The sequence below is a fragment of the Chionomys nivalis genome, chromosome 1 (assembly GCF_950005125.1).
Source record: "Chionomys nivalis chromosome 1, mChiNiv1.1, whole genome shotgun sequence".
Taxonomy (NCBI): Eukaryota; Metazoa; Chordata; class Mammalia; order Rodentia; family Cricetidae; genus Chionomys; species Chionomys nivalis.
In genome coordinates, this window is record NC_080086.1 from 20,556,355 (window position 1) to 20,582,017 (window position 25,663).

The window sequence follows — 25,663 nt, forward strand, 5'->3', positions numbered from 1 at the left end:
ATTTAACTATTGATAAATTCCTTGTCTGTAAGAAACTGGTTTGAAAAGCTTGCTGGCTGCTTCTGGGGAGATTCCTTAGAATGGCCAATGCTCAGGAAAACCTACTGTTACTTTGAGAACCATTTCCACAGAGCAATGGAAGAAAACTTACCCTGTGTTTACTATGGGTCATCTGGAGACACTGGCAAGACATTTTTCTGGGTTATCTCAACTGAATCTGAGGAGTTGGTATAAGTAGACCTAATTTTCAAATCTATTGTGAACAAGATTATAGGGTCAGATAAGGTCATAAACCTATCAAGTTTCTTTTCCGGATAACGTTTACATAGTTTAATGATATAAAATGAATTTTTGTAGAAATATAACCTTCTTTGTCAGAATTTAGTTGAAACTAACCAGTCTCACCACCATAATTGTGACAACTTGGTTCATTCTATGGGTATGCTTTGAAGACTTCTGTGTTGGATACACTGCTAGTCCCTGAATGAAAAGTGATTAATAAAAACTCAGAGTCAGAAATTGGGGTTCAACCTGAAGATCTGAAAATCAAAACAGCCAGCCACTAGCTCTTAACTCCACCTCAGTCTGAAATTGCAATCCTGCCTCCTTAACCTCAGAATGAAACTGTCTCTGAGAGCTGTCTCCCCCTCACCCCCCTTATATTCCCCTTTATGGTTAGGATTAAAGGCATGCACCACTGGGATCAAAGACATTTACTGCCCAGTTTCTATGGCAAACTAATACGGCTACTGGGATTAAAGGTGCCTTCCATTAGGGCTACTGCGATTAAAGGTATGTATCACCATAACCTGGTCTGTAAGACTGACTAGTGGGACTGGATTAATCTCAGATCTTCAGGTAGTATTTATTCATTAAAATACATTTGAAATTCCAGTACACATGGGATGGTTTCTCCTTTATTATGATGATGCAGGAAATAAAACAGATTGAAAGAAATTTTTTTTATTAATGCTAAATGAAGAAGTGATTTAGAAAGTGATTTTCCAAAATAAAGTATTCTGTATTCATCTAATAAATAGTAGAGTATAGATATAACAAAAACACAATTATTTACTTATTTTAATTTACATCATTTAAAAGGTATTTGTAGTTTAACACCAAAGAGCAGAATATATTGTGTGATAACACACACCTGTGATCCCAGTTTCTTGCATAGGGTCACAGGTTCAGGTCAAGTGGAAAGACCTTATTGAAAATAAAATTAATGACTGGCAGTGATGCACACTCCTTTGATTCCAGTGCATGGGAGGCAGAGGCAAGCAAATATCTGCGATTTTGAGATAGCCTAGTGGTATAGGAGGTACTTCTATTTGTGTGTTCGTTTCATTGGTTAATGAATAAAGAAACTGCTTTGGGCCTTTTATAGGGCAGAATTTAGGTAGGTGGAGAAGAGAGAACTGAATTTTGGGAGGAAGAAAGCAGAGTCAGAGAGAGAAGCCATGGATCCCCCACCTGAGGCAGATACCAGTTAGAATTTTACCTGGTAAGCCACTACCATGTGGTGATACACAGATGAATAGAAATGGGTTAAATTAAGATGTAAGAATTAGACAATAAGAAGCTGCAGATAATGAGCCAAGCAGTGGTTTAATTAATACAATTTCTGTGTGGCTATTTCAAGGCTAAGCTAGCCAGGCAGCCGGGATGAACAAGCGGGCCCTCTCCTTGTAACAGCCTAGTCTACAGAGTGAGTGCCAGGACAGCCAAAGCTACACAGAGAGACCTTCACTTGGAAACAAAAAGTGAAAAAAATTTAAAAAGCCCCTGGGATTAAAGGATCATACCACCACTGCCACCACTGCCTGCTGCTTTTCATTATTAAAGTGCAAGGACAAGTGCACTTTGGAAAAATCATTTTGGTGGTCTCATATTCTCATGAGGAAGATGATCTGCAACAAAACTTCCAATCATGCCATTAGGATGTGGGAGTCCCCTTCATGTGCTATAATTACCATTAATGAATAAAGAAACTGCCTTGGCCTGTTGATAGGGCAGAACATATCTAGGCAGGGAAAACAGAACTGAATGTTAGCAGGAAGAAGGGCAGAGTCAGAGAGAAGCCATGGATCCACCGCTGGAGAGAGAAGTGCTGAGGATTTACTGGTAGGACATGACCCCATGGTGATATACAGATTATTAAAAATGTGCTAAACTAATATGTAACAGTTAGCCAATAAGAGGTTAGAGCTAATGGGCCAAGCAGGGAATTTAATTAATACAGTTTCTGTGTGATTATTTTGGTTGTGGGCAGCTGGGACAAACAAGCGGCCTTCCTTCCTACACAATTACATAAAATACCTCCCAAAATTTAAAAAAATTATAGAAAAAATATATAAAGTGCATTAATTGTACTAAGGGTTAAGACAAGTGTCAACACCCATTTTAGAAGCACCAATGTTGTTCAAAACCCTGTTATATGTTGCTCTCCATGATGATTTTTAGTTGTGATGCCAACAAATATTCAGTTTCTTTTGATAACAATGTTGGAAGATAGCAGATAGAGCAGCAACTGTTGATACAGGTTACAAAGAATCTCTTGACAAAGACAAGAAAGAAGCAAAAGGAATTTGACATTGCAGGATACAGCTGTTGGGCATGCTACAGATCCATCTCATGTCTGCATAGATCCTCGCACTGCTGATCCACTTGTTGTTCAGGTAGGCATGTTTTTCCACTCCTCGGATGGGAACCCTGAAAATAAACCAAGCACAGTAAATCTGCAGAGCCCAGAAATGCATTCGTCCCTCTGGGAAACCTTGTATGTCTCTATTTCTTCTTTGTATTGTGAATCAAACAAAGGCAGAGTCCAGGAGAATCATCTGCACTAGGTTTGTGCCTTCTGTCATTTATTACGTTCTCAAGAGTTTGATTTGAACACAGAACCTTTGACATTCATCCATGTTGAACCAACCCTTCAGTGTCTGTTCAAAGCATTTGCCCTGTTTAAATGAATTATAACCATTGGTGGCCTCACTGAGGGTTCTTTTCACTTCTGTTTTGACTCATTACACATATGGGAAAAACCTCTTTTTAGTAAACTTCTGACTGAGGGACAAGATTGGGTCTGTGATCTACAATTCCCATATAATGACTCCATTCAAAACAGCTATGCTCACATCCAAGAACTTTCCTGGGTGCTCTCTGATTGCAAGACTTTATAGGAAGTTTCCAATGTCTCTGGAGTCTCTGCTTCTGTGAGCAGGTATAGGTCTCAGCCTTGCCCTTCTGCAGTGGCTTCCTGAAGTTTCAGAGCCCTCATTGATCTTCTGAGGTTGTTTCTACATACCACACAGGACATTTATCAATACCAAAAATTTTAAGTTGGTGAAGGAACAGACAATAGCTACCCCAGATGCCATTATTATGCTAAACATTTTGAGGAAAATCACAGTAAGTAAAGGTTTTGAAAATGATGACCAATATGCCTCTAAAGCAGTACAACTGGCTTCACATGACATAGACATTCCTCTCTAATAGACACAACAAACACACTTCACAACAAATGATTACAGTATAAGGAAAATGGTTTAAAAACATACGAGCTGTTATATTCTGTGTTGTCCATCCACCTCCAAGGGTGCTCTGGTGACTCTCTGTGCAGGCCAATCCAGTAGTCAAAGGTCCCTTTGTATCTCCTCAGGAAGTTCTGTCATAAAACATGGAAAGTGAATATATGTGTCTCTCTCTTTTGGATGACCTTTTAGGGTCCCCACCCCACAGCTTTCTCTTTAGATGATAAGAGGGACACAGACTTTGGAGCCATAATAGCCCTCAGTTCTCAGTGGATCCGGTTGACAGTCATAATTCCTAAGTACTTCATTTGAATTAAAGTACTGAGTGTAACAACATATTCTTCTATGGCTGGGTTAGTTCCTGGTTAAGCCTCCCCTTGTGGTTATTAACAGTTGTCAACTTCAGGATGCAGCATTTGCTAGCTTGGAGGAGAATGCTCATTACCAGCAGGTATCTCAGTAAAATGGCATTTCTGACCTTCCTGACACTACATGACAGCACTACATGACAAAAGACTTCTTGAATGTCTCAGGACTTCACTTAGAAGTGTCATCATCAGCAAATGGACATATTCATGTGTTTCCCTATGTCTCCATCCGGAAGGGATAGGATTCTTCCTCATGTTCATCTTTAACCAGTCTATCTCAAGGCAATACATAGTCAACAGAACACACAAACAAACTTATTCCTGATCATCTCTTACCAGCTCCTCCATGTTGTCAAATCGAGCTAGCTGGGCCTTTAGTTCCATGCAGAAGTTCTGACTGAATGTCCAGTTACTTGTGTCTTCAGAAAAATAATAACATTTACTTCCAAATCCAATCCAGTCTCTTTGGCAAGGAGCATAGGCATTTTTGATTGAGACATGTTCTTGGTTTTTTACTAAAATTTGGATGATAAAGTGAATTATGACAAGAATTGGTATACCCTATTCAGATCAGATGTGAAGTGTGAATTTGACTGCCGTTTTTCTAACTGATGTGTCAAAACTATCTCCTTAGCATGACATTCCTCTGTCTAAAGGTGTCCTAGATTAGGCCTGTGCCCCAATCTTTCTCAGGCACACACTAAAATTAGGGCTCCTAGGAAGTTAATTTGGACCCCTACCTTGATAGTCAGTTTGATAACTGAGATAGCAGTGAGAACTATTGGGAAGGCAGTGTATAAAATGTGGACCTGTTGCACTAAGGGATTGTTAATATGTTTGAAAACATTGCTGACTGGTTAGAGGTCACAGTCTGCCATAGCTGGTTGTAAGAAGTCCTACAGTCAGTAGTTACCCACCCACTGGTGTAGAGAGCTGTGTGGAGCCGCACCTTAAACCCAAAAGTGAGCGCTCTCTGATAAATAACTCCTTATTTGGCTAAGGCCGGACTCTTGCGATCATCACCTGATGATTGCAAGCTGCTTGCGTAAGCGTGGACCAATGAACAGTGCCCATGTGGCTATTCAGGGTTAGTTTCCCAGGCCTACTTAAGGGCTGGGAGAGGTTTGCCCCGGGGGAGAGAGAGATTTCTTCGATTGTCAAAAGGACCTGAATAAACTGCTTGCAAGAAGAGCTCCGGTGTTGCGTCATCCTTGCTGGTCGAGGTGGTCATGATACACTGGGTCGTGGCCTCTTATACTATTTATGCCCATGTAGTGCATGCATCTGGCCTCTTTTCTGGCTGTGGGATTTGGTTTCTGATCTCTGTTCCAGCAGAAGATTCTGATTTGTGAGTCTACCTTTAAATAAATAATGTCTATCTCTCAATTCTGAGCTAGTATGGGATTCCTTTTAAGTGTCCTTCTTCATCTGATACACATGTAGATTCAGACTCCATGCCTACCTGGTTGACTGCCTACAGGCCTAGATGGTCCACAGCCCAGAGAGTCTCCCAACTCTGCCTACTTGGTTTGCTTTTACCTAAGCAGTTTTTTGTAGAACCCCTGCCACAGGGGAGCTTATTGTGTATGGCAACTTGGAAATGTCAAAAGCACTTGCATTACTGCTGCATTCCCTGGCTCAGTTTCCTGATGTGGTTCCATGCCATATGGCAACTTGTGCAACTTTCAGTTTCTTCCCCCTGCCCATGAGTTTTGATTTCCTTTCTACATGTATGGAATTGATTTAATTGCTTTTAATTTGTCAAGCAAAGCATATTTCACATTATTTAACCAGCACCCAGGTGGGAAACTAAAGCGGCTTGGAAACTAAAAAATTGGCTCAGTACCATTCCTGTTGCCACTTTGGCTCTGCAACCACAACATCTGCTGGACAATAAAGATTATTACACCTAAAACAATTTATAGGATCTCATAACAGGTAATTAATAAACCAATATAGCTGATTACATTAATATTGAAACTTTTAATAGCTTTTTGGCTAATAATATGGATTGTATTATATGTGACTTATATGGTTATGGTGATAGTTCAATTTATTGGGTATTGGGACTCAATTTTTTATTCATATTCTCTCATTAAGAAAGAATGTGGCACTTTTAGGAATGATACAATCTTTACAGGTTAATAATAAACAGCTAGGTGACAGTATTAGTACCACTGAAAATCAAAAGTTACCTGAAAAAAATAATAGTATTAAAAAGGATAACATTAATTTCACAGGCAAAATTAACTTTATATCTAAGGGTACTAAGAAATAGTCTGAAAGAATTTATACTGTTGAATGTGACAATCAAAATTTGTTAAAAAGTTATGATAAGTTAGCAGATAGAGTATCTCTCCGGAATGGCAATCTGCACTCTATGCAAGTAATGTCCAAGGATGAGGTGTTATCTTTAAAGGAGAAATGTCAGACCTTGGAATCACATGTGCAGAATGAGAACCAGAGGTTAGGTGCCTCAATTAAATCACTAGAATTATATACAGGCCAGGAGATTCGGGCTTTACATAAGACAACAGTAAAAAGATTTGAAATAATTGAGGAAATTATTGGAGCTGATGAACAGGGAAATAGGCACAAGGACAGGATTCAACATCACCAGTAGCTGTCAGAGATGACTTACCCAGGATTTTAACTTCATACCCTGTAATCTACTCTGATGAAGTGTCAAGTTCTAAAGGTCCAAAAGAATCCAAAGAAGGTAGATGGATACCTATAGGAATGAATGATCTAAAAGAAATTAAGCACACTGTTGTAACTTATGATTTACATTCCACATTTGTTAGGGAGATAATAAAGACATGGTCTTCCAGCACCAAAGCAATGCCAAATGGTTGGATTCAGTTAGTTTCAGCAGTCCTGGATGATGGGCCTCAATTAATGTTTAGAATTTATTTCAGGAAAGAAGAAAAATTTTGGAACAACAGGGAAAAACAAAAAGCCTTGAGACTTCCCAAGATCAAATTTTTGGTGAAGGCACATATGCTAACCCAGAGGTTCATGCTCTTTACAATGAACAAATCTTGTCCCTATGCCACAAAGCAGCCGTAAGTACTTTGGACAGGATTCAAGAACTAGGAAAACAGATGAAATCATATACCAGGGTTAAACAGGGCCAGAGAGAATCCTTTACTAACTTTTCACAAAGATTAATTAAGGTTGTACAAATAGGAGTAACAGACCCAGATGCTAGACGAGTACTTATTGAATCTCTAGCTTTTGAAAATGACAACTTAAAATGCAAAAAGATACTTGGGCCTTTAAAGGTTAGATCAGCACCTATGGCTGAATGAATCCTGCATACAATGAACATTGAGACATTTGAGTTTACTATTAAATCTTGGGTAGGAGAAACAATTTCCAAAGTAATGAGGTGACATCAAAATGCCAAATGCTTTAATTGTGGTAGAATAGGACATCTGAGAAGGAATTGTAGACAAGGAATTCCTAAGAATAATTATCTCCTCTGGAAATGGCAAGAATAGGAGGACTCAGCCTTCAAGTATATATAGATGGTATGGCAAAGGCCAGCATTGTACCAATGAATGCAGATCAACAAAAAATAGACAAGGCATTTCAAAACCATCAGGAAACTCCTTGAGGGGTGTCTCACAGGCCCCCAAGCCAAAAGTGGCCCAGTCATTCCCACTCACTGTGGAGGATATGTCTCACCAGGAAAATTAAAAAAATCCAGAGTCTTTTGTAAAATACCATAATGTTCTAGATGATGACATAAACATGGAGGATAAGTCAAAAATCCCAAATGATCAAAGACCAAAGCTAAGAGTGCATATAAATGGCATTGTAATTATTGGTTTGATAGACACAGGTGTGGATATGAGCTCCTTACTCCAGAATCTTGGCATCCAAATTGACCTCTTAAAGAGGTAGATGCTCATTTACTACAAATTGGAACCATATCTCAAGGCAAACAAAGCATGATTTGACTGCACAGTTGACTGCGTAGTGCCAGAAGTTCAAAGAGGGAAGCTGAGGCCATATGTGGCTAATATCGTAGTAAATTTATGGGTTTGTTACTTGCTGCAGCAATGGAATTCCCAGATTAACATTTCTGCAGTCCCAGGAACTCATAATTCTGGGAAGGATATTGTAAGGTTCTATACACAAGGGTCACCAGCCATTCATGCTGTACAAGAACATAAAGAAAATAGAAAACCTTTAGAGGTACCAGCAGTCCTACTTTTAACATGGTTAACTGAGAAGCCAATATTGGTTAGGCAGTGGCCTCCTGAGGAAGATAAGTTACAGGCTTTAGAACAGATGGCTCAAGTGTAACTAGATGTTTTTCTTCAATAAACTAGCACTTGTAATTCTCCTGTATTTGTTGTCAAAAAGAAATCTGGCCGGGCGGTGGTGGCGCACGCCTTTAATCCCAGCACTTGGGAGGCAGAGGCAGGCGGATCTCTGTGAGTTCGAGGCCAGCCTGGTCTACAAAGGGAGTTCCAGGACAGACTCCAAAGCTACAGAGAAACCCTGTCTCAAAAAAACAAAACAAAACAAAAACAAAACAAAACAAATCAACAACAACAAAAAAGAAATCTGGTAAATGGAGAATGGTGACAGATCAAAGAGTAGTCAATAAGGTAACTCAGGCTATGGGCCCTCTACAATCTGGAATCCTTCTGCCTTCCCTATTACCAAAAAGATGGCCTCTTATAGTTATTGGTTTGAAAGATTGTTTCTTCACTATACTTTTACAAGAAAAGGATAGAGAGAAATTTGCCTTCACATTGCCTATTTATAGTAATTCTCAACCTACTAGGTGATATCAATGGACTATTCTTCTACAGAGAATGCTCAATAGCCCTATTCTGTGCCAATGCTTTGTCAGTCAGCCATTGGAAATAATGTGTAAGCAATTTTCTAACTCTATAATTTACCATTACATGGATGACATTTTGCTATCTGATTCAAATATAGATACTTTAGAAAGAATGAAGAAGTACAGCACACTTTGCCAAAAAGGGGATTAGAAATTGCTCTTGAAAAAATACAGAGAGGAGATTATGTCAATTATCTAGGCTATAAAATAGGCTTGCAGAATATCAAAACACAAAAGGCACAAATTAGGAGACCGGTTGTAGATTCTTAATGACTTTCAAAGATTGTTAGGAGACATTTCCAGCCTATGACCAGCTGTTGGATTAATACCTGATGTAATAATTCATTTAAGCAAAACTTTAGATGGTGATAAAGACTTGAATAGTACCAGGGAATAACACCTGAACAGACAAAGTATTGACAATTGTTGAGGAGAAATTACAGGAGGCACATGTGGATAGAGTGAATCCAAATCTTAATTGTATTCTAGTTATATTGCCTTCCAGAATTTTTCCTATAGGACTTTTAATGCTGATGGATAATATTATTTTAGAATGAATCTTTCTACCACAGAAACTGACTAAAAAACTTCTGTGGAAAAAGTCTCTGAATTAATTATAAAATGTAAATTGAGACTTTGTCAATTAGCAGGTATAGACACAGCAGAGATTATAGTGCCTTTTACTACTGATGAAATAAAAATAGATATGGGAAGACAATGAATAATGGCAAAGAACTTGTGCTGATTTTTCAGATGAAATTAATAGTAATTATTCCAAAGTGATAGACTTATCCTTATAAAGAGAACTTCTTGGATTCTTTCCCAAATTCTACATGATACTCTAATAACTAAAGCCCATACATTTTATACAGATGATAATAGATCAGGGAAGGCAGGTTACAAATCATAAGAATTAAGTAAGGTGGAACAAATCCCTTATAATTCTGTCCAGAAGGCAGAATTATATGCTATTCTCATGGTGCTAAGGAATTTTAAAGAACCTCCAAATATAGTTAGTGATTTGCAGTATGTAGACAGAGTTGTCTTGAATTTATACTGAATTTATACCAGATGTTACAGAATTGACTTTATTATTCATCCAGGTGCAAGACACAATCAGGAACAGACTTTGTCCTATATACATAACACACATCTGAGCCCATACAGGTCTGTCAGGTCCTCTAGCACAAGGTAATGCAGAAATTGACCAATTATTGATTGGAAGCGTGTTGCAGGCCTCAGAATTTCATGAAAAACACCCTGTCAATAGCAAAAGGTTAAAAAAAGAGTTTTCTGTTACATGGCAACAAGCTAAGGAGGCTATAAATAGCTGTCCTACTTGCTTACTATAACCAAACACCGCTACCTGCAGGGACTAACCCAAAGTGTACTTACAGCAATGAAATCTGGCAGATGGGTGTGTTCTGCCTTGTAGAATTTGAAAAATTAAAATATGTACACCACACCATTGACACTCATTCAGGTTTTCAGTGGGCAACTGCTTTAAGCTCAGAAAAGACAGATTCAGTAATCACAAATTTATTAGAAGTTATGGCCATCATGGGCATTCCTGCACAGATAAAGACAGATAATAGTCCAGCATATGTCTCTAAGAAAATGAAACCATTTTTTGCTTGTTATAATATTAAGCATATTACAGGTATACCACACAATCCTACAGGTCAGGCAGTTATAAAAAGATCAAATCAAACGATAAATTATGTTACACAAACAAAAAGGGGTAGAAAATGCCCCCAGAAATAGATTACATAATGCTTTATTAACCTTGAATTTTCTTAATGCTAATGAGAAAGGGACAACAGCAGCAGAGAGACATTGGATAATAAAAAAGTCTTCTGAATTAAATTAACTGGTTTATCTCAAGGATGTTTTGCCAGGAGATGTACTAATTTGAGGGAAGGTTTTGTTCTTTTGTCCACAGAAGAAGAAAAACTATGAATACCATAAAAATAATAAAGATTTGGTTTGAAAAGGAGAAACCTCTTGAAAAAGAGAAATGTCTGCTCATCTACAATGCTGTTAACCATATATATGGTAAGGAAACCTCATAAGAGTTTGGGCAGTGTTCTGTTCTTGTCTTTGCAGGAAAATATTCATTTTCAAAAATTCAAGAGAGCTTGGATGTTTGAATGCTGACAGATGAAAAAATAACTATCTACTAAGGATCATCAAGAAAAATGACCATGATTCTTGATATCATGTAATTGATACACACACACACATATATATATGTATATATATACATATATATATAATATATATATATATATATATATATGAATATATAGAGCTGTCTTTGGAGTTGGACAATGGCTCTGTCCTATAAATCTAAACATATTGTTAAAAAAAATTCAGAGTTTCTGTCTTATGTCGGGACCCATGATATGGGACAAAAAGAAAAAAGAATTTATTAAAGAATTTACTTTTCTTCATACCTATTTCTTTCTCTATCATACCTTTCATTGAATATATATGTCTGTATATGCCTATATAAATAATGTTTATGTTTTCCACAATAAGCAATGAATTTTCCTGAAGTAATCTTTAAAGTATCCAGAAAGAAGAAGATAGGACACTACAACAAAACTTCGACCTGGTTGACATGATGTCATGATACTTATAGAGCTACTATAAGACCTGTTTTGGGTACCATCTGCTCAAGATGGTTCCAACTTGGTTAGCTGAAATGGTACACATTTTTACAACATTTTGTCCAAAACTTCAAATAGGAACCTCAGAAAAAACCTTACCAATACTCAGATACTATTTAAAATTATACCAGACAGTAATCTTGGAACTTAAACATTACTTTCACGGGATCCCATAGAATGAACATTGCCCCCATGACAGCTGGAAGTAATTCTAGAAGATGACATCCCCTCTCCCAACACAGTTTGTCCTTAGGGTTAGGGACATCATTTAGTGGTTTATTATAATTTGTTTAGGTTTAGAGGTTGGGGGGAAATTTTATAGGCTCAGGCATCTCTTTGGAAAAAAAAGGGAAAATTGGATGGGATAATAGATTAATGTGAGCTTACTTACACTAATAATAATAGTGAGCAATAGAGTGGATACTTGTGAGGCATTATTTATAGGCAATTACATTGGTATAGATACTTGTATATTGATATAAAGTTAAATTTTATTGAATATGTTTCTATTTTTGTCCATCGTATTTGTATACCTAGGCAAACTTAATTTGTCATATTGTATGCATGCATGCTTCTACCACTGCTTAAAAACATTCTTGAATATTGATATAATTTTAGGATATATTTATCATATTGCAATGTACATTTCTACCTATCTATCAAGATACTTATACATTGTCTTCACTTGTTGCACAGTTGTTTATTGTATAATATTCTAATATGAAGTCTTAGTCTTTAAGTTATATTGGTATTAGGAAATATAGATCAATAGTCATCTATGTTTGTCATGCTTATAGTTAGACTAATCAGGTTCTTTAGAAACATAGAGATTGTATTCTACATAGATAGGTAATCTTCAACCTCTTCAAAGAGCAGTAGAATATGGCATATAAATAACTTAGGGTACTGTTGAAGTGAGATACCATTGCTCCTGGCAGCACCAATCTATTCCTGAGAGAATGTTGAGCATGGAAGACAGTCCACTTTGAGTTTTCTTCTAGGCAAAACTGGCCTTTGGACAAAAAAACTGCCTATGCCTCAAACACTGACTAGGTACATGGTATCCCGAAAAGGATAAGCAGGACTGTCAAATCTTGCCAAGACAATGTAAGGGTTTGGAAAAATTTCCTAACTCTGAAAATGGTCTGTCAGTTATTCTAGGCCTTAACCAAAGTTGGTTGCTTCAACATTACAAATGAGACTTTGGGTGATTGCCCAGGTAGCCACTTGTCTCTCTTATTTGTTGCACATTTTGGAAGCTGCTTGATTGTACTTTCTTCTTATCCAAGTAATATTATTTCTCTTTTCTGATCTTTGATGGGGTTGAAGACTAGATAGTTGTAGTTACTTTCCTCTTGTGACTTGGCCAAGTTATTTATTATACAAGAAGTTCGGATATGATAATTTTTTTTTTTTTTTTTTTTTGGATTTTTCGAGACAGGGTTTCTCCGTAGCTTTTGGTTTCTATCCTGGAACTAGCTCTTGTAGACCAGGCTGGCCTTGAACTAACAGAGATCCGCCTACCTCTGCCTCCCAAGTGCTGAGATTAAAGGCGTGCGCCACCACCGCCCAGCTGAGAATTATTGAATATATTTGTTCTTATTGTATATAATTTTGTAGTAGGCTTATAACTCAATTATTTAAATGAAAGTGGGAGATGCCCTAGGAAGTTATATGGCCAGTAGTTACCCAACCACTGGGGCCTGGCCTCTTACACTATTTATGCCTATGTAAAGTATGTGTCCCACTTCTTTTTTGGCTGTGGGATTTGGTTTCTGTTCTCCATTCCAGCAGAGGATTGATTTGTGAGTCTACCCCTAAATAAATAGCCATCTCTTTCTCAATTCTGAGCTAATGTGGGATTTCTTTTATGCATCCTTCTTCAATATCCTAGCAGCTTTCTCTCTAAGCTTGACAATATGGAGCTATATGGAGCTTCTTTCTTCCCAAACAAAGCTTCTTGCTCTCTATCTAACCTTATCTGGAGGATATCCCTGGGCCTGGAAGACAGACCTTATCTGAAAGATGTCTCTGAACAGATGCCTTTCTCTAAAACCAGATGCCTGATTTACCTTTAACTTGACCCTTTATACAAATCTCTGCTAAGAAAATTTGTGCTAGGAAATCTGTTAAAGGACCTTACAGCCACATACCATGCCTTGTGACAGGAGCATACCACTTTGTACTAATGAGGGTTTGTCCCTAGGCTCTCAAATCCTATATATTCTTTATACTCTGGAATAAAGTTGAGCTGATTTACCAAAGTAAATTTACCACAGTTCTTCTCTGCTCATGGAGTGCATACAAAACTTTCTGTCACCCCATCTTCATCTTTTCCCTCTCAACCTGGTGACCAATAAGCCAAAGGAGAAAGAAGATCCCCCACAGATGGCAACAGTACAAGACTTTTATTACACTGTTAGAATAGTGTGGTTCTAAAATCCTATAATTGATCAGCTCAAAAACCTTTCACTGAATACTTTAAAAATTCAATTGAACATGGGAACTGACATGATGGGTAATTGGGGGAGGGGTGCTGTATCTTCTTGGCCATATTACTCTTCTCTGTCCTCACATTTCCTTGAGGTTCCTCCTTTGGGTATTGCTGTTCTTGTTCTCTGTTTTGAATAGTTTCCCAAGGTTAGACATATGTCTTCTGCAACTCTCTAGAGGTTGCTGAATGTCCTCTTCCCAGGGATGCTGATCCTGGCTTCCTGTGCACACCACAGCCTGTGCTGTTCCTTCACTGCAGCTTCCTGCTAGACCCTAAGTGCCCAGAGAACAGGAATTTCCAGTGTGTTTTCTCTCTGCCCTTCACACAGCCTGGCTCACAGTGCTCAGTAAGTGTAACTGACAGTGCCTATGAGGACAGAATGCTGCAGAATCTGGACAACGGGTCACTCACCTGACAATGACAAAGCCACAGAAAGTGCAATCACAGCTCCACTGAGGGCGATGATCACTGCATAGCAGCAGTAAAGCTTAGCAGGAGAAACGAGGGAGATGATTCTGAGACATTGTCCTTGGACATTTTTACCTGAAAAATATAAATATAAGAACATTATTCTCATGAACCTTTCAGGGAAAAAGATAGATTTACTCCAAATCATCTGTGTATTTGGCTTGTACCCCTCTACTAAAAATGCCTTTCATGAAAGTCCTGGTCTATAAATTATGTCTGCAGTTCACAGAAAAGTTGAAGACAAGCAAACAGAATTGTTGCCATGGAGTGTTTCTAAGGTATTGAACTAAGAGCCAATAAAGGAGCAAGAGAAAGAAAGAATAAAGATCAAGATTTAAAAAAAAGGCACCCATAGATAATAACAGACTGATTAGGACTGAGGGAAACACTGTGGGGGTTGGGGGTGGCAGGGATTTGCAAGAGCCTGGAGAGATAGCTGAGGTGTTAAGAGTAGTGATTTCTCTTCTAGAGGATCGAAGTTTGGATTCCTTAGTGGATCATGACTGTCTGCATAACTCCTGCTCCAGTCAGTGAGTCAGACATGTCGGTACATTTCTGCAATTCCAGTGCTTGACCAGCTGAAGCTGGAGAGGGAGGGTTACAAGGTTAGCCTTGGATATATAGGAAGTTTGAGGCCAACCTGGATAATATAAGGATCAATTTCAAAGAACCTAGTAAATAAATAAATTAGTAAACACACACATAAATATAATAGAACACACTGACTTGATTAATGGGTGAAACCACATGTCTCTCAGACACAGAGCACTTTGGGCCTTGTTCCCATGTGACAATATAGGGTTATGGCTTGTACCCACACACTTCCCACTCTCCATGGACCTTGTATGTGATGATCCAAGGCCAACGTGAGGGGTGGTCCACACTAAACCTCTGGGACACTGGACCATGTCTCTACCTCCTTCACAATAAATATGCCCACTCCAATCAACCTTTCCTCAGATATCAAACCATCTGCCGGTTTATTAGCAGCCTACATTCCATCAGTGAGCCATAGTTGGAAGTTCAGCCTCTGTTTTTTCCTTTTATCTACACTTGTCTGACTCTCTTCCCTACCTGTTGCTGCAGCAGCCTCCTGCCACCTCCCCTCATGGTTAAGCCTGTCTCCAGGAAGGATATCTCTCTACCTGGGAATATTCTGTTTAACTAGGCATCTCATGATCATGTTCAAAATGTCTCGCTCTTCTCTTTGTCCTGTCCGTGAATCATCCATTCCCGGGTGGTAGTTCCCTCTTTCCCACCTGACTGTGCTGCTACTCTGTCTCTGTTCCCACCCTTTCTGCTACAATCCAGGGTGGGGGTCCCTCTTTCCTGCTGGTCGCATTTGGGCAGCACATGTTCAGGATGTTTCCTGTCTGCTTCATGTATGAAAGAATGTGTGAATGGTGTGGTCACATGGGTGTGATTCTGACTGCTTTAAGTGTATGTTTTATGCAGCTTGTGTGTCTTTGTTCTTAATTGTGTATGTCTAAAGTTTACATGACTGCTCTAAAAACATGTGGTTTCTCAGAGCCTTGCAAAGTGTGGGTAGACACTGACTTGAGCAAGGGCAGGTCATATGTCTTAACCACAATCTTTACTAAAGGTGGTCATATGACCAGCTCCTCCTGGGATACTCTGCCCCAGGTGGCAAATGGGCCTGGGAAGATCTGAAGACTCAGACAGTTCCAGTTCCAGCCCTAAACAAAGGGCAGCCAGAGCACTTACATCAGCACCTGTCACCAGTTGCCTTTACACCATTAGTTATGCTTTTAAAAGTGTCTGCTAGGTAGAGACAGTCCATTATCTTTCCTTTGTCTCTCTTCACACTGACTCTGTTGCTTGTGGTGTCTTTGCAGGATGGTATGCCTTAGCAGGGCCCACTGAGGCATTTATTTCACTCAGGGATCCTACTCCCGGGTAACACATCTGCTCTCTCCCACCTGTAACAGCTCTGCTTTGCATTTCATTCAGTACCAGCAGCTGGGTCTGCCACGTGGAAGTCAGAGATGGAGAACTTAGCTCTGGATCAACATACATTGTTTCACACTTCTTATTTATTCAACTCCTGTTTAATATAAATGTGTATGTATGTGTGTATGCAATGCATGTATATGTACATGTACTTATAGTTTAAAAGATGCTTTAAATAATCTCAATGAGCTCTGTTCATATTGTCAGTTTTTACTGTTAAGCTGCTCTTGCAAAAGAAAATTTTTCTTTACTTCTTTGTCCCTAACAAGCCTAAATCTGACCTGCTAAATTAAAAACCAGTTATAGTCAAGCTGGAGAATGCTGTGTAAATCATTCTTCCACAACTTCTCAGCTGGAATCCAGCTCTCGAGGCAGATACTACACTGTAGTCATAACTCAGATATTCCCAATACATAGACATCCTCTATTCTCAGAGAGCTAGAACATATGTCATTTAAAAAGTTTAGTTATTACCAAGGCTTTTCATAATAGAGAGACAGGTTAGCTCATTACCCCATTTTCTCCAAAGACAGATGATAACAGAAGAACTTCCACCTGGAATTTGTTTCATAAGAGGCAGTGATAACCACTGAGAAAAAAAACCCTGCCTTTTACCTCAACTGGTACAAAGACACTCTTCAGACCATGGACAACATGACACTAGAGAACCAACTGCCTCAAGTTGCCTAAGACAAAGGTAAAATCCTCCCATGCATCCTTACTCCACAGAAGCCTATGGGACCTTCTGGGGCCTTTCAGTCTTAGCTCTGCCAGCTGAAAAGTGGATGTTGACATAGATCTTCCCTAGACAACCAACTGGGGAGTGGTTGTCCAGGCATCAAATGAGTAAGTCTGTCATTTTTTAAGGCATTAGCTCAAGTAAAATTTATCCTTATTAAGATCCCTGAGGCAGTTTGATGACTGTTAGCTGTAGTGGGAGCTGCGGGCCACTTCCTGCCACCCAGCTCCCGGCCACCTGCTAGCTTTACCCCGAAGTAACAAAATACAAATTGTATTCATATAAACACTGCTTGGCCCATTATATCTAGCCTCTTCTTGGCTAATTCTCACACCTCGACTAACTCATTTCTAATAATCTGTGTAGTGCCATGAGGCAGCAGCTTACCAGGAAGATTCTAGCCTACGTCCATCTTGGATCGGAACTTCATCGTATCTGCTTCAGAGAGAAGAGGCATGGCGATTGCCTCACTTCCTGCTTCCTCCCAGCATTCTGTTTTGTCTACTCCACCCACCTAAGGACTGGCCAATCAAATGGGCCAAGGCAGTTTCTTTATTAACCAATGACCTTCCTCCATCAGTTAGCTTTATCAGCGACCTTCTTAATTATCTGTGTAAAATTCAGGTCACAGACTTCACTCTACTCGATCCAATACTAAGTGTAGACACAATTTACCTCATTACCACACTCAGAAAAGAGATAAACTCACAAAACAGATTTCAGTATAACTTCTTACCATTTCTTTAAATAAAAGTGTTTTAAGATGCAAAGCTTAAGATGTAAGGGTCTAAGAATGTTTAAATTCTAAAAATGTGCTTTAAGGTGTGCCAAAGCAAGTTATTCATGTGTATATAATATTAACATTAGTCAATAAAGTTCTAATAAGCTACTATTCCAACTCTGACAGAGTAGTAAATACCATACTACACCATTATCATCATAGCCACGAGCACAAAATTTCAAATTCCCATTTGGTGATTTCCTAACTATGGTCCTCAAAGATACTTTTTATCATGCAAAAACATTTGTCATCGTCGTTTCTGACCTGAATATACTGCTGTTTATATAATGTAAATCTCAATACAGGCTAAACAGTAAAAATGTTCATGCCTAAGACTTAAGCATTCACAAACTCAAAGAATTCTTGAAAGTTTCAGAAGGTGTACATGGATTCCCTTCTAACAGATCATATGCATTCCTGAAAAGTTCTGTCAATTGGCAACCAAAGCCACAACCACATTTCCCTGGGCTTTACACCTATCCTCCCTCACTTACTAGGACCTATGAAAAAAATTTCCCTAAACTTAGCCTTGTCCTCTGCTCTGCTAGCACTTTGCTAGGTCCAAGAGATACCAGACAGTTCCACAGAGCCTAGACAGCAGTGAAATAACCTTGGACATGGCAATAACCTCAGCTTTCTCAGGTTCAAGATTTCAACACCCACAAATCAGTAGAAAGCAGTCTTAAAAACCCAGCACCCCATCCCTGCCCCACTTGCTATGCCCTTTAATTTTCTCACCTTTTTGTAATAAGAAAAACATGGAAATATTAGGATTCAAGCAGTGTGCCTGACAGGATGCCCTCAGGCAGTCCACTGGCCAGTCCAGAGTCCTATGGCTGCTATGCTACTCCCTAGTCCTTATGTAGGTGCATAAGGTCTTTTTAAGAGACAAGCTCTGCCCATTCTTACTTAACCACAGTTCTTCTAAACAGGCAAGCAGGTCTCAGCCTCTCTCTCTCTTTCTCTCTCCCTCTTCATTTCTCTCTCTCTCTCTCTCTCTCTCTCTCTCTCTCTCTCTCTCTCTCTGTGTGTGTGTGTGTGTGTGTGTGTGTGTCTGTGTGTGTCTGTGTGTGTCTTTGTCTTTTCCCTCCCCTTTATCCTTCTCTCAATAATCTCCACTCTACAATTCTGCCTGCATGGCATATTTGTCTCCTGCCTGATCCCTTAGCCTGCCAAGGTCCTGCTATTTTACAAAAATCAACAGCAAGATTTACTGATAATCTTTTGTAGTTATAGAATTATTGTTCAGATAAGGTACAAGGGGGACCCTGGAGGGTGAGCCCATGATGGGTAAATGACAAACACAGACAGGCAGATAGAACTGAAGTGAAAAGTATTATTAGGGGATTTGAAGGGAGTGGGGAAAAGGAAGGGAGACAGGAGAAGAGGAGAAAGAAATAGAGACAAGAAAAGAGAAGAGGCAGGAAAAGTCCTGCCTGTCCCTTCAGAGGAACAGCAGGAAAGAGTGATCCAGAGTGGGCAGAGCTTTTTTTTTTTTAAAAGGGACCTTTTGCACCTGCCTACAAACTAGCACCTTGGGCTGGCCAGAGTACAGTCTGTGTGAATCCTGACAGATAACAGGGCTAATCTGCATAATGACTGAATCCTATAATTCCCAAAGATGCTCAAACATATTATAAAGGCATTTGTTCAACTATGTTCATCGCAGCATTATCTGTAATAGTCAGAGCCTGGAAACAACCTAGATGCCCCTCAACTGAAGAATAAATAAAGAAAATGTGGCACATTTACACATTAGAGTACTACTCAGTGGTAAAAAAAAAAAAAATGTCTTCTTGAATTTTGCACCCAAATAGATGGAATTATAAAACACTATCCTGAGTGAGGTAACCTAGACCCAAAAAGGATGAATATGTTATGTACTCACACCTAAGTGGATACTAGCTATAAACAAAGGATATTGACCCCATAGTTCATGATCCTAGAGAAGCTAAGTAATAAGGTAAGCCCTAAGAAAAAACATATATAGACCCACATGGAATGTGGAAACAGACAAGACAGCCTGACAAAATTTAGACCATGGTGGTGGGGGGAGAAAAGAGGGTGGAAGGGGAAGAGGAGAGGACAAGGGGAAGGATGAGGAATACTTGAGAAAATGGGATAGTTGAGAAGAAGGAAGGACAGAGATGAGAGCAAGGGAAGAGATATCTTGATTGAGGGAGCCATTATAGGGTTAACAAGAAACCTGGCTCTAGAGAATTCCTAGGAATCCATAAGGATGACTCCAGCTAAGGTACAAAGCAATAGAGGTAAAGGGGCCTGATCTTGCCTTGCCTTGTAGTCAGACTGATAATATCACCATAGAACCTTCATTCAGTAACTGATGGAAACAGAGGCAGAGACCTGCATCGGAGCACTGGACTGAACTCCCAAAATCTAGTTGAAAGGTGGAAGGAATGAGAATATAAGCAAAGAGGTCAAGATCGTTATGGGTACACCCACTGAAACAGTCTACCTGAGCTAATGGGAGATCACCAACTCCAGCCAGACTGGGAAGGAACAAGAAAAGGACCAAACTAGTCCCTCTGAATGTGGTTGGCAGTTACATGGCTAGAACAGACTGGGGGGCCACTGGCAGTGGCTCCAGGATTTATCCCTACTATACATACTGGCTTTTTGGGAACCTACTCTCTTTGGGTGATACCTTTTCAGTCTATATATATTAGGAAGGGCCTTGGACCTTCCACAAAGCAATGCGCCTTACCCTCTCTGAGGATTGGATGTGGGTGGGGTTGGAGGGTATGTGGAGGGAAAATGGGAGGAGGGGAGGTAGTAGGAACTTGGATCTGTATATTTTATTTTTATAATTATAAATAAAAAATACAAAAAAAGGTGGGAAAATTAAATGAGATAGCAGGTAGGACGGGGATGGGGCACTGGGTTCTCAAGACATCTTCCTGCTGATTTGTGGGCATCGAAATTTTGGCAACCTGAGAAAACTGGGGTGCTGGTCACATCTGGGAGTAGTTGGTTGTTTCACTGCTTTCCAGGCTCTGTGGAACTCTCTGCTGTCTATTAGACCTAGCAAGATACTGGCAGAGCAGACAACAGGTTATGTTTAGAAAAAAATTCTGTTTCTTTAGGACCTTATGATTGAGGGGGAGGGTGTTAGGACCAGGAAAAGGTGAGGAGGCTTGGGCTCTTAGGGCCTGAGAATTGAGGGAGGTGTGCATCTGACCTGTTCTAGGTGAATCCTCCAAGTCGGCTCCCTGGAACTTACAGAATTATTTGATTTGTGAAAACATAAGTTTCATACATGTTAGCATTCACTGTTCATAATCTGTATTGAAATTAGTTTTGTAGAAATGACGGTGACATTTTGTTTTTGTACCATGAAAAGTACCTTTTAAGTCTGTAGTTACAAAACATAATTTAAAATCCTGATCTCATAGCTATGATGGTGGTAGTATTCTGCCAGAGCTGTATTAATAATTTATCAGAATTTTGTTGATTAATGTTAAGATTAAGGACCCTTGGGGTCCTAATATAACAGGAGCAAAATGAAAGAAAAAAATTTGGAACATTTTATTCTTTCAAATGTCTCAAACCAATTGCCTTTGTCATCACTTAAGCTTTTATGTTCAAACTTTCATAACTTGCATTTACACACCTTAAGTATCCTCAGACCTTTATGACTTGCATGTACATATTTTAATAACTTGCATTTGCATACCTTAAAACATCTTCTTATACCTGATTTTCTTAGATCCTCACATCTTAAGCTTTGAACTTTTATGTAAGTGACCCCTAAAGTACCTGTTCCTTTTCCATTATTGTGAAATCACCTTAACATTCAGGAGAAATCTGTTTTGTGAGTTGATTTTTTTTTATCAGAGCCTGGTAACAAGGTAAATTTTGTCAAGACTTGGTATTAGCTCTAATTGAGTGAGGCTTAGAACCTGCACTTTACACAGAGAACAGAGAAGGCAGTTGACAAAGCTACCAGTCTTCAAACTCCATCAGAGATCTTGAAAAGGATAAATCACATGAGTTATTGAGAGAGACTTACTTGATTGGCTACCTAGACAGCCACCTTTGCAAACTCCTTGATCATTGAGGGAAGGGTGTAGGGAAACACCTGCCACTCATTTCTCATGAACTCCCGTTATTGTCTCAAAAGCTCTGTCCTGATGGATTCACTACAACAGGCTTGAGTCCCCATTGGCATGGGCTTCTGAATGGGTTCTTGCCATTAAAAGCTAAATTCTCAGCTGCACCTGGGATGCCTTTTACAAAATTCCTTTTAAATTGGGACTGTCTAGCACCTAATGTAAAAACAAACAAGGCTACAAAAGCCCATGGTTTCTAGATGCCTGCTTCAGGCCCCACTTCTCCCCCTCCCTGCTTCTCTAGCTGTTTGCTATTGGTCTCACTCTGTTTCCCCTGCCTTCCACTCTAAAACCATATATAGCTCTTCAGTTCTTTTGTTCTTCTTCCCCATTGCAGCATCTGCTAATCTGGTCCTTAACGGGACCATCTCTGTGCTTCCCTGGCTTCTGCCAACTGCCTACACAAGGACTTTTAAGTTGGTCCTCTGACACAGGTTCTTAAAACTGTTTTATTTGTCTGTCTGTTAGAATAATGTGACCACAGTATTTCTGTATGAGTATGTGGGTTCGTTTTCATAGTATACTACCTTTAGGCCAGGCAGATAGAACTTAATTGGAATGTTTTATTGGGTGAAGGGAATGGAATGGAGACAGGTAAGGGAGACAGGGGAGGGGAAGAGAAAGAAAGAAATAGAGACACAGAGAGAGAAAAGAGAAGAAGAAGAGGCTGGAAAAGTCCTGCCCACCACTTCATAAGGGAAGTGGGAAAGAGAGATCGGGAGTGGGCAGAGCTCATCTCTTTTGCACCTGTGTATGGACTAGGACCCTGGGATATCCAGGGTACTGCCTCGATTCATCCGGTCAGAGGGCAGGCTGGCATAATGCTTGAACCCTAACAGTTATAATGTCTGATACTGTTTGTTTCATTTTGATATATGAGCAATAATAATTTTCCTTCCAGAGGGTTCCAACAGGATTCCATACCAGACATTCCTAATATGTTATTAACTGCAAGAATTACTGATCATCCTCTGTATCTACAATGCTATAAAATCTGAAATTGAGTGTTTCATTTTGATACAGGAGTAGTAGGTATTTTCTTCCACCTTTTTTATACTGTATATACATAGATCTCCTTCTAAAATCTAATGCCTGCCACAGCACAGTTGGAGCATAGGTTTTGTGTCTTTATTTTGAAGCAATATTAGGGATGATTTTACAAAAAACAAAGAAACAAAACATTACTGATCTCATATATATATATTAAAAATGCTACGTGATGGTGACTCAAGTCTTTAATCCCGGCACTCAGAAGGCAGAGGCAGGCATGTGAACCTCTGAGTTTGAGGCCAGCATGGTCTACAAAGTGAGTTCCTGGACAGCCAAGGCTACATAGAAAAACCCTATCTTGAAAAACATAAAAAACAAACAAACAAACAAACAAAAATACCAGCTTCACTCATAGAACAAGTTACAGACTGAGAAGAGTGAAATTGCAGAATGCATCCAGTTACACAGTATCCACTCTTTGGACTGGATTTCCACGCTCACAACAGCTATGTTCTCATTGGGAAAGTATTTGATTTCAAAAGTCAACCTTGCTGGGGCAAATGGAGCAGGAATTATCAGTCAACTTGGAATACAGTATGAGATGTTCTCAAAGAGTCAACAAACAACAGGCAGAAATAGTAGCAGCACCATCAATTATTAAGAATAATATTGATAATAATAATAATAGTAAATTTCAGTTAGAAGAATACTTGACTTAAGTGACAAGCATTAATGTTTGATATGAACTTTTTTTGGTAAATACCAGTGATATTTCCTAAAGTCCAATATTCTTTCCATAAATTAAAAAAATTAAGGTGGAGGAAAAGGTAAAAGAAAAAAAAGAAGATAAAAGAAATATAACAAGCATAGACAGTTTGAAAATGTAAGAAACAAGATTTTGCTTCCTTCCTGAAGACTGAAATGAAAGTCCCATCATATTCTTTTTTCATAATTTACTTGAGCTAAAAATTCAGATGATTTGGTCCCGGGTGGGGTCAGTCTGGACAACAGGCCTCCTGCCTTCTTACATCCTTTTTCTTTTTATTACAGTGGATCTGCAAAGCAAAAGCCGCAGCTTCCCAGGCAGCTCCTGTCACTGTGCACAATGCAAAGCTGTTGTTTGAATTTGCCTTTGCTGTGAGACTTGTAGAACAAGCATGTTCCACCGGAACTTGGTGTGATTCACCAGAGTGTAATTTACCAGATCCCTGGGAAAAGAGTGTGCTAGCATGCTAAGATCAAAGGAAAACAAACAAACAAACAAACAAAACAAAACCATGGCTCCACATTTTATATGATAATTCACTGTTCATTTTTCTTGTTCGAGAACTATTATTTAGTGTGCCAATAGAATAACTAATGCAACAACCTCTTCGGCAACAAAAGTCCTGTCTGCATTCTCTGGTTCTGCAGAGACCTACTGGGGCTGGCTCACAGGCCTGAAGTTCAGCTCTTCTGCCCTCTGCTTCCATTCTGACCCTGGGAAGCATTTCTCTGTTCTTGTAGTTAGTTCCATTTAAATACGCATTAAATACATACCAATCTCACCTTTCTGAAGGCTGTCTGTGGTACTGAGCATGCCAACAAAAGCCTCCGCAGACTCTGCAGCACTCATCTCTGATAGAAACTAAAAATGCTGAGAGGGAAAGAATGTCCTTAATGTTCCACTCCATCTGCCCTTCCCCGTGCAGTTACCTCACTGTGCAAACAGCACATTCCTCATTTGCATTGCCAGTCCTTTTCTGTTTTGATTGACTATTACATAAAAGGCACTGTGAGAGGTGAGCCCCGTGATGCTACAGTTCTGAGTTTTGAGGACATCACTTAAGAAGGGGGCACCAGAATCAGCTCAGAGGATTCTGTGTGCTAAGGATCCAGAGGCTGAACCTCTCGGAGTCTGAGTGAGAATGAAGAAAGTTGGAGACATACTGTTCACAGTCAGTAAACACACTTCTCACCACTCTGGGAATAAGAGATCATTTATGTTTGAGCCAATTATGAGTCATTCAGTCTGTCTCATACAACAGGTTCCAATATGGAAATGTTTGATAAGTGGTGTGGGGACAGAAAGACACATCTGACAGCCACCCTCTCTAGTCCTAGATATGACTGTAGACCAGTGGTTCTCAACCTTTTTAGTGCTGTGACCCTTTAAGACTGTCATACTGTGGTGACCCCAACCATAAATTTGATTGCTACTGTAGTGTGTTATTGTTTTGAATAAGAATGTAAATATTGATATGCAGGATATCTGATAAGTGACTCCTGTGACATGAATGTTCAACTACTCCCCCCCCCCCCCAAAAGAAGTCACAACACACGGTGAGAACTGCTCAGATTTCCAGGGACCATTGGCTCAGGCCAAACCAAAATTCATAGCTTTGATGTCAAGAAGAATTTCAAGGCTAGACAGTTTATGAAGCAGTGTTGAAGTTTTTCTAAGATTATTTGTGTTGTATTCAATGTATTAGGGTGTGCCTGTCTGTGGGTTTGTGTCTGTGAGTGCAGGTGCCTGCAGAGGTCAGAAGGGGGCATCAGGTTGCTCCAGAGCTGGAATTGCAGCCTTGAAGAGTTTGGATTTAGAATGCAGGTGCCCCAAAAAAGTAGCAATGGAATATCATCATCCTCAAGAAAAACAAATTTAGCATTTATTTTT

The 25,663-nt window shown here is 39.4% G+C and overlaps 1 protein-coding gene across 2 annotated transcripts; it reads right to left on the bottom strand.

Annotated features, from left to right (window-relative positions):
* Positions 1-530: 530 nt before the first annotated feature.
* Positions 531-24,599, bottom strand: LOC130879673 (C-type lectin domain family 2 member D11-like). 2 transcript variants are annotated; one of them, XM_057778431.1, is made up of 5 exons: positions 24,556-24,599; positions 14,340-14,471; positions 4,238-4,416; positions 3,561-3,667; positions 531-2,712 (listed from the first exon to the last, which is right to left on the bottom strand). In XM_057778431.1, exons 1-5 carry the CDS (start codon positions 24,584-24,586, stop codon positions 2,544-2,546), a joined length of 618 nt encoding a protein of 205 aa, XP_057634414.1. In that variant the 5' UTR covers positions 24,587-24,599; the 3' UTR covers positions 531-2,543. The 2 variants fall into 2 exon arrangements, with proteins under 2 accessions (XP_057634414.1, XP_057634405.1); XM_057778422.1 differs by having other exon boundaries at positions 24,547-24,591.
* Positions 24,600-25,663: the final 1,064 nt, after the last annotated feature.

Bases quoted from the DNA above. Each gene is read 5' to 3' on its own strand.
- LOC130879673 (XM_057778422.1), bottom strand. From the start codon at position 24,586: ATGCTCAGTACCACAGACAGCCTTCAGAAAGGTGAGATTG. The intron at 14,472-24,546 runs GTATGTATTTAA...TATATTTTTCAG, and splicing joins CCTTCAGAAAGGTGAGATTG to GTAAAAATGTCCAAGGACAA. The intron at 2,713-3,560 runs GTATGTTTTTAA...GTTTATTTTCAG, and splicing joins AACACAGAATATAACAGCTC to GGTTCCCATCCGAGGAGTGG.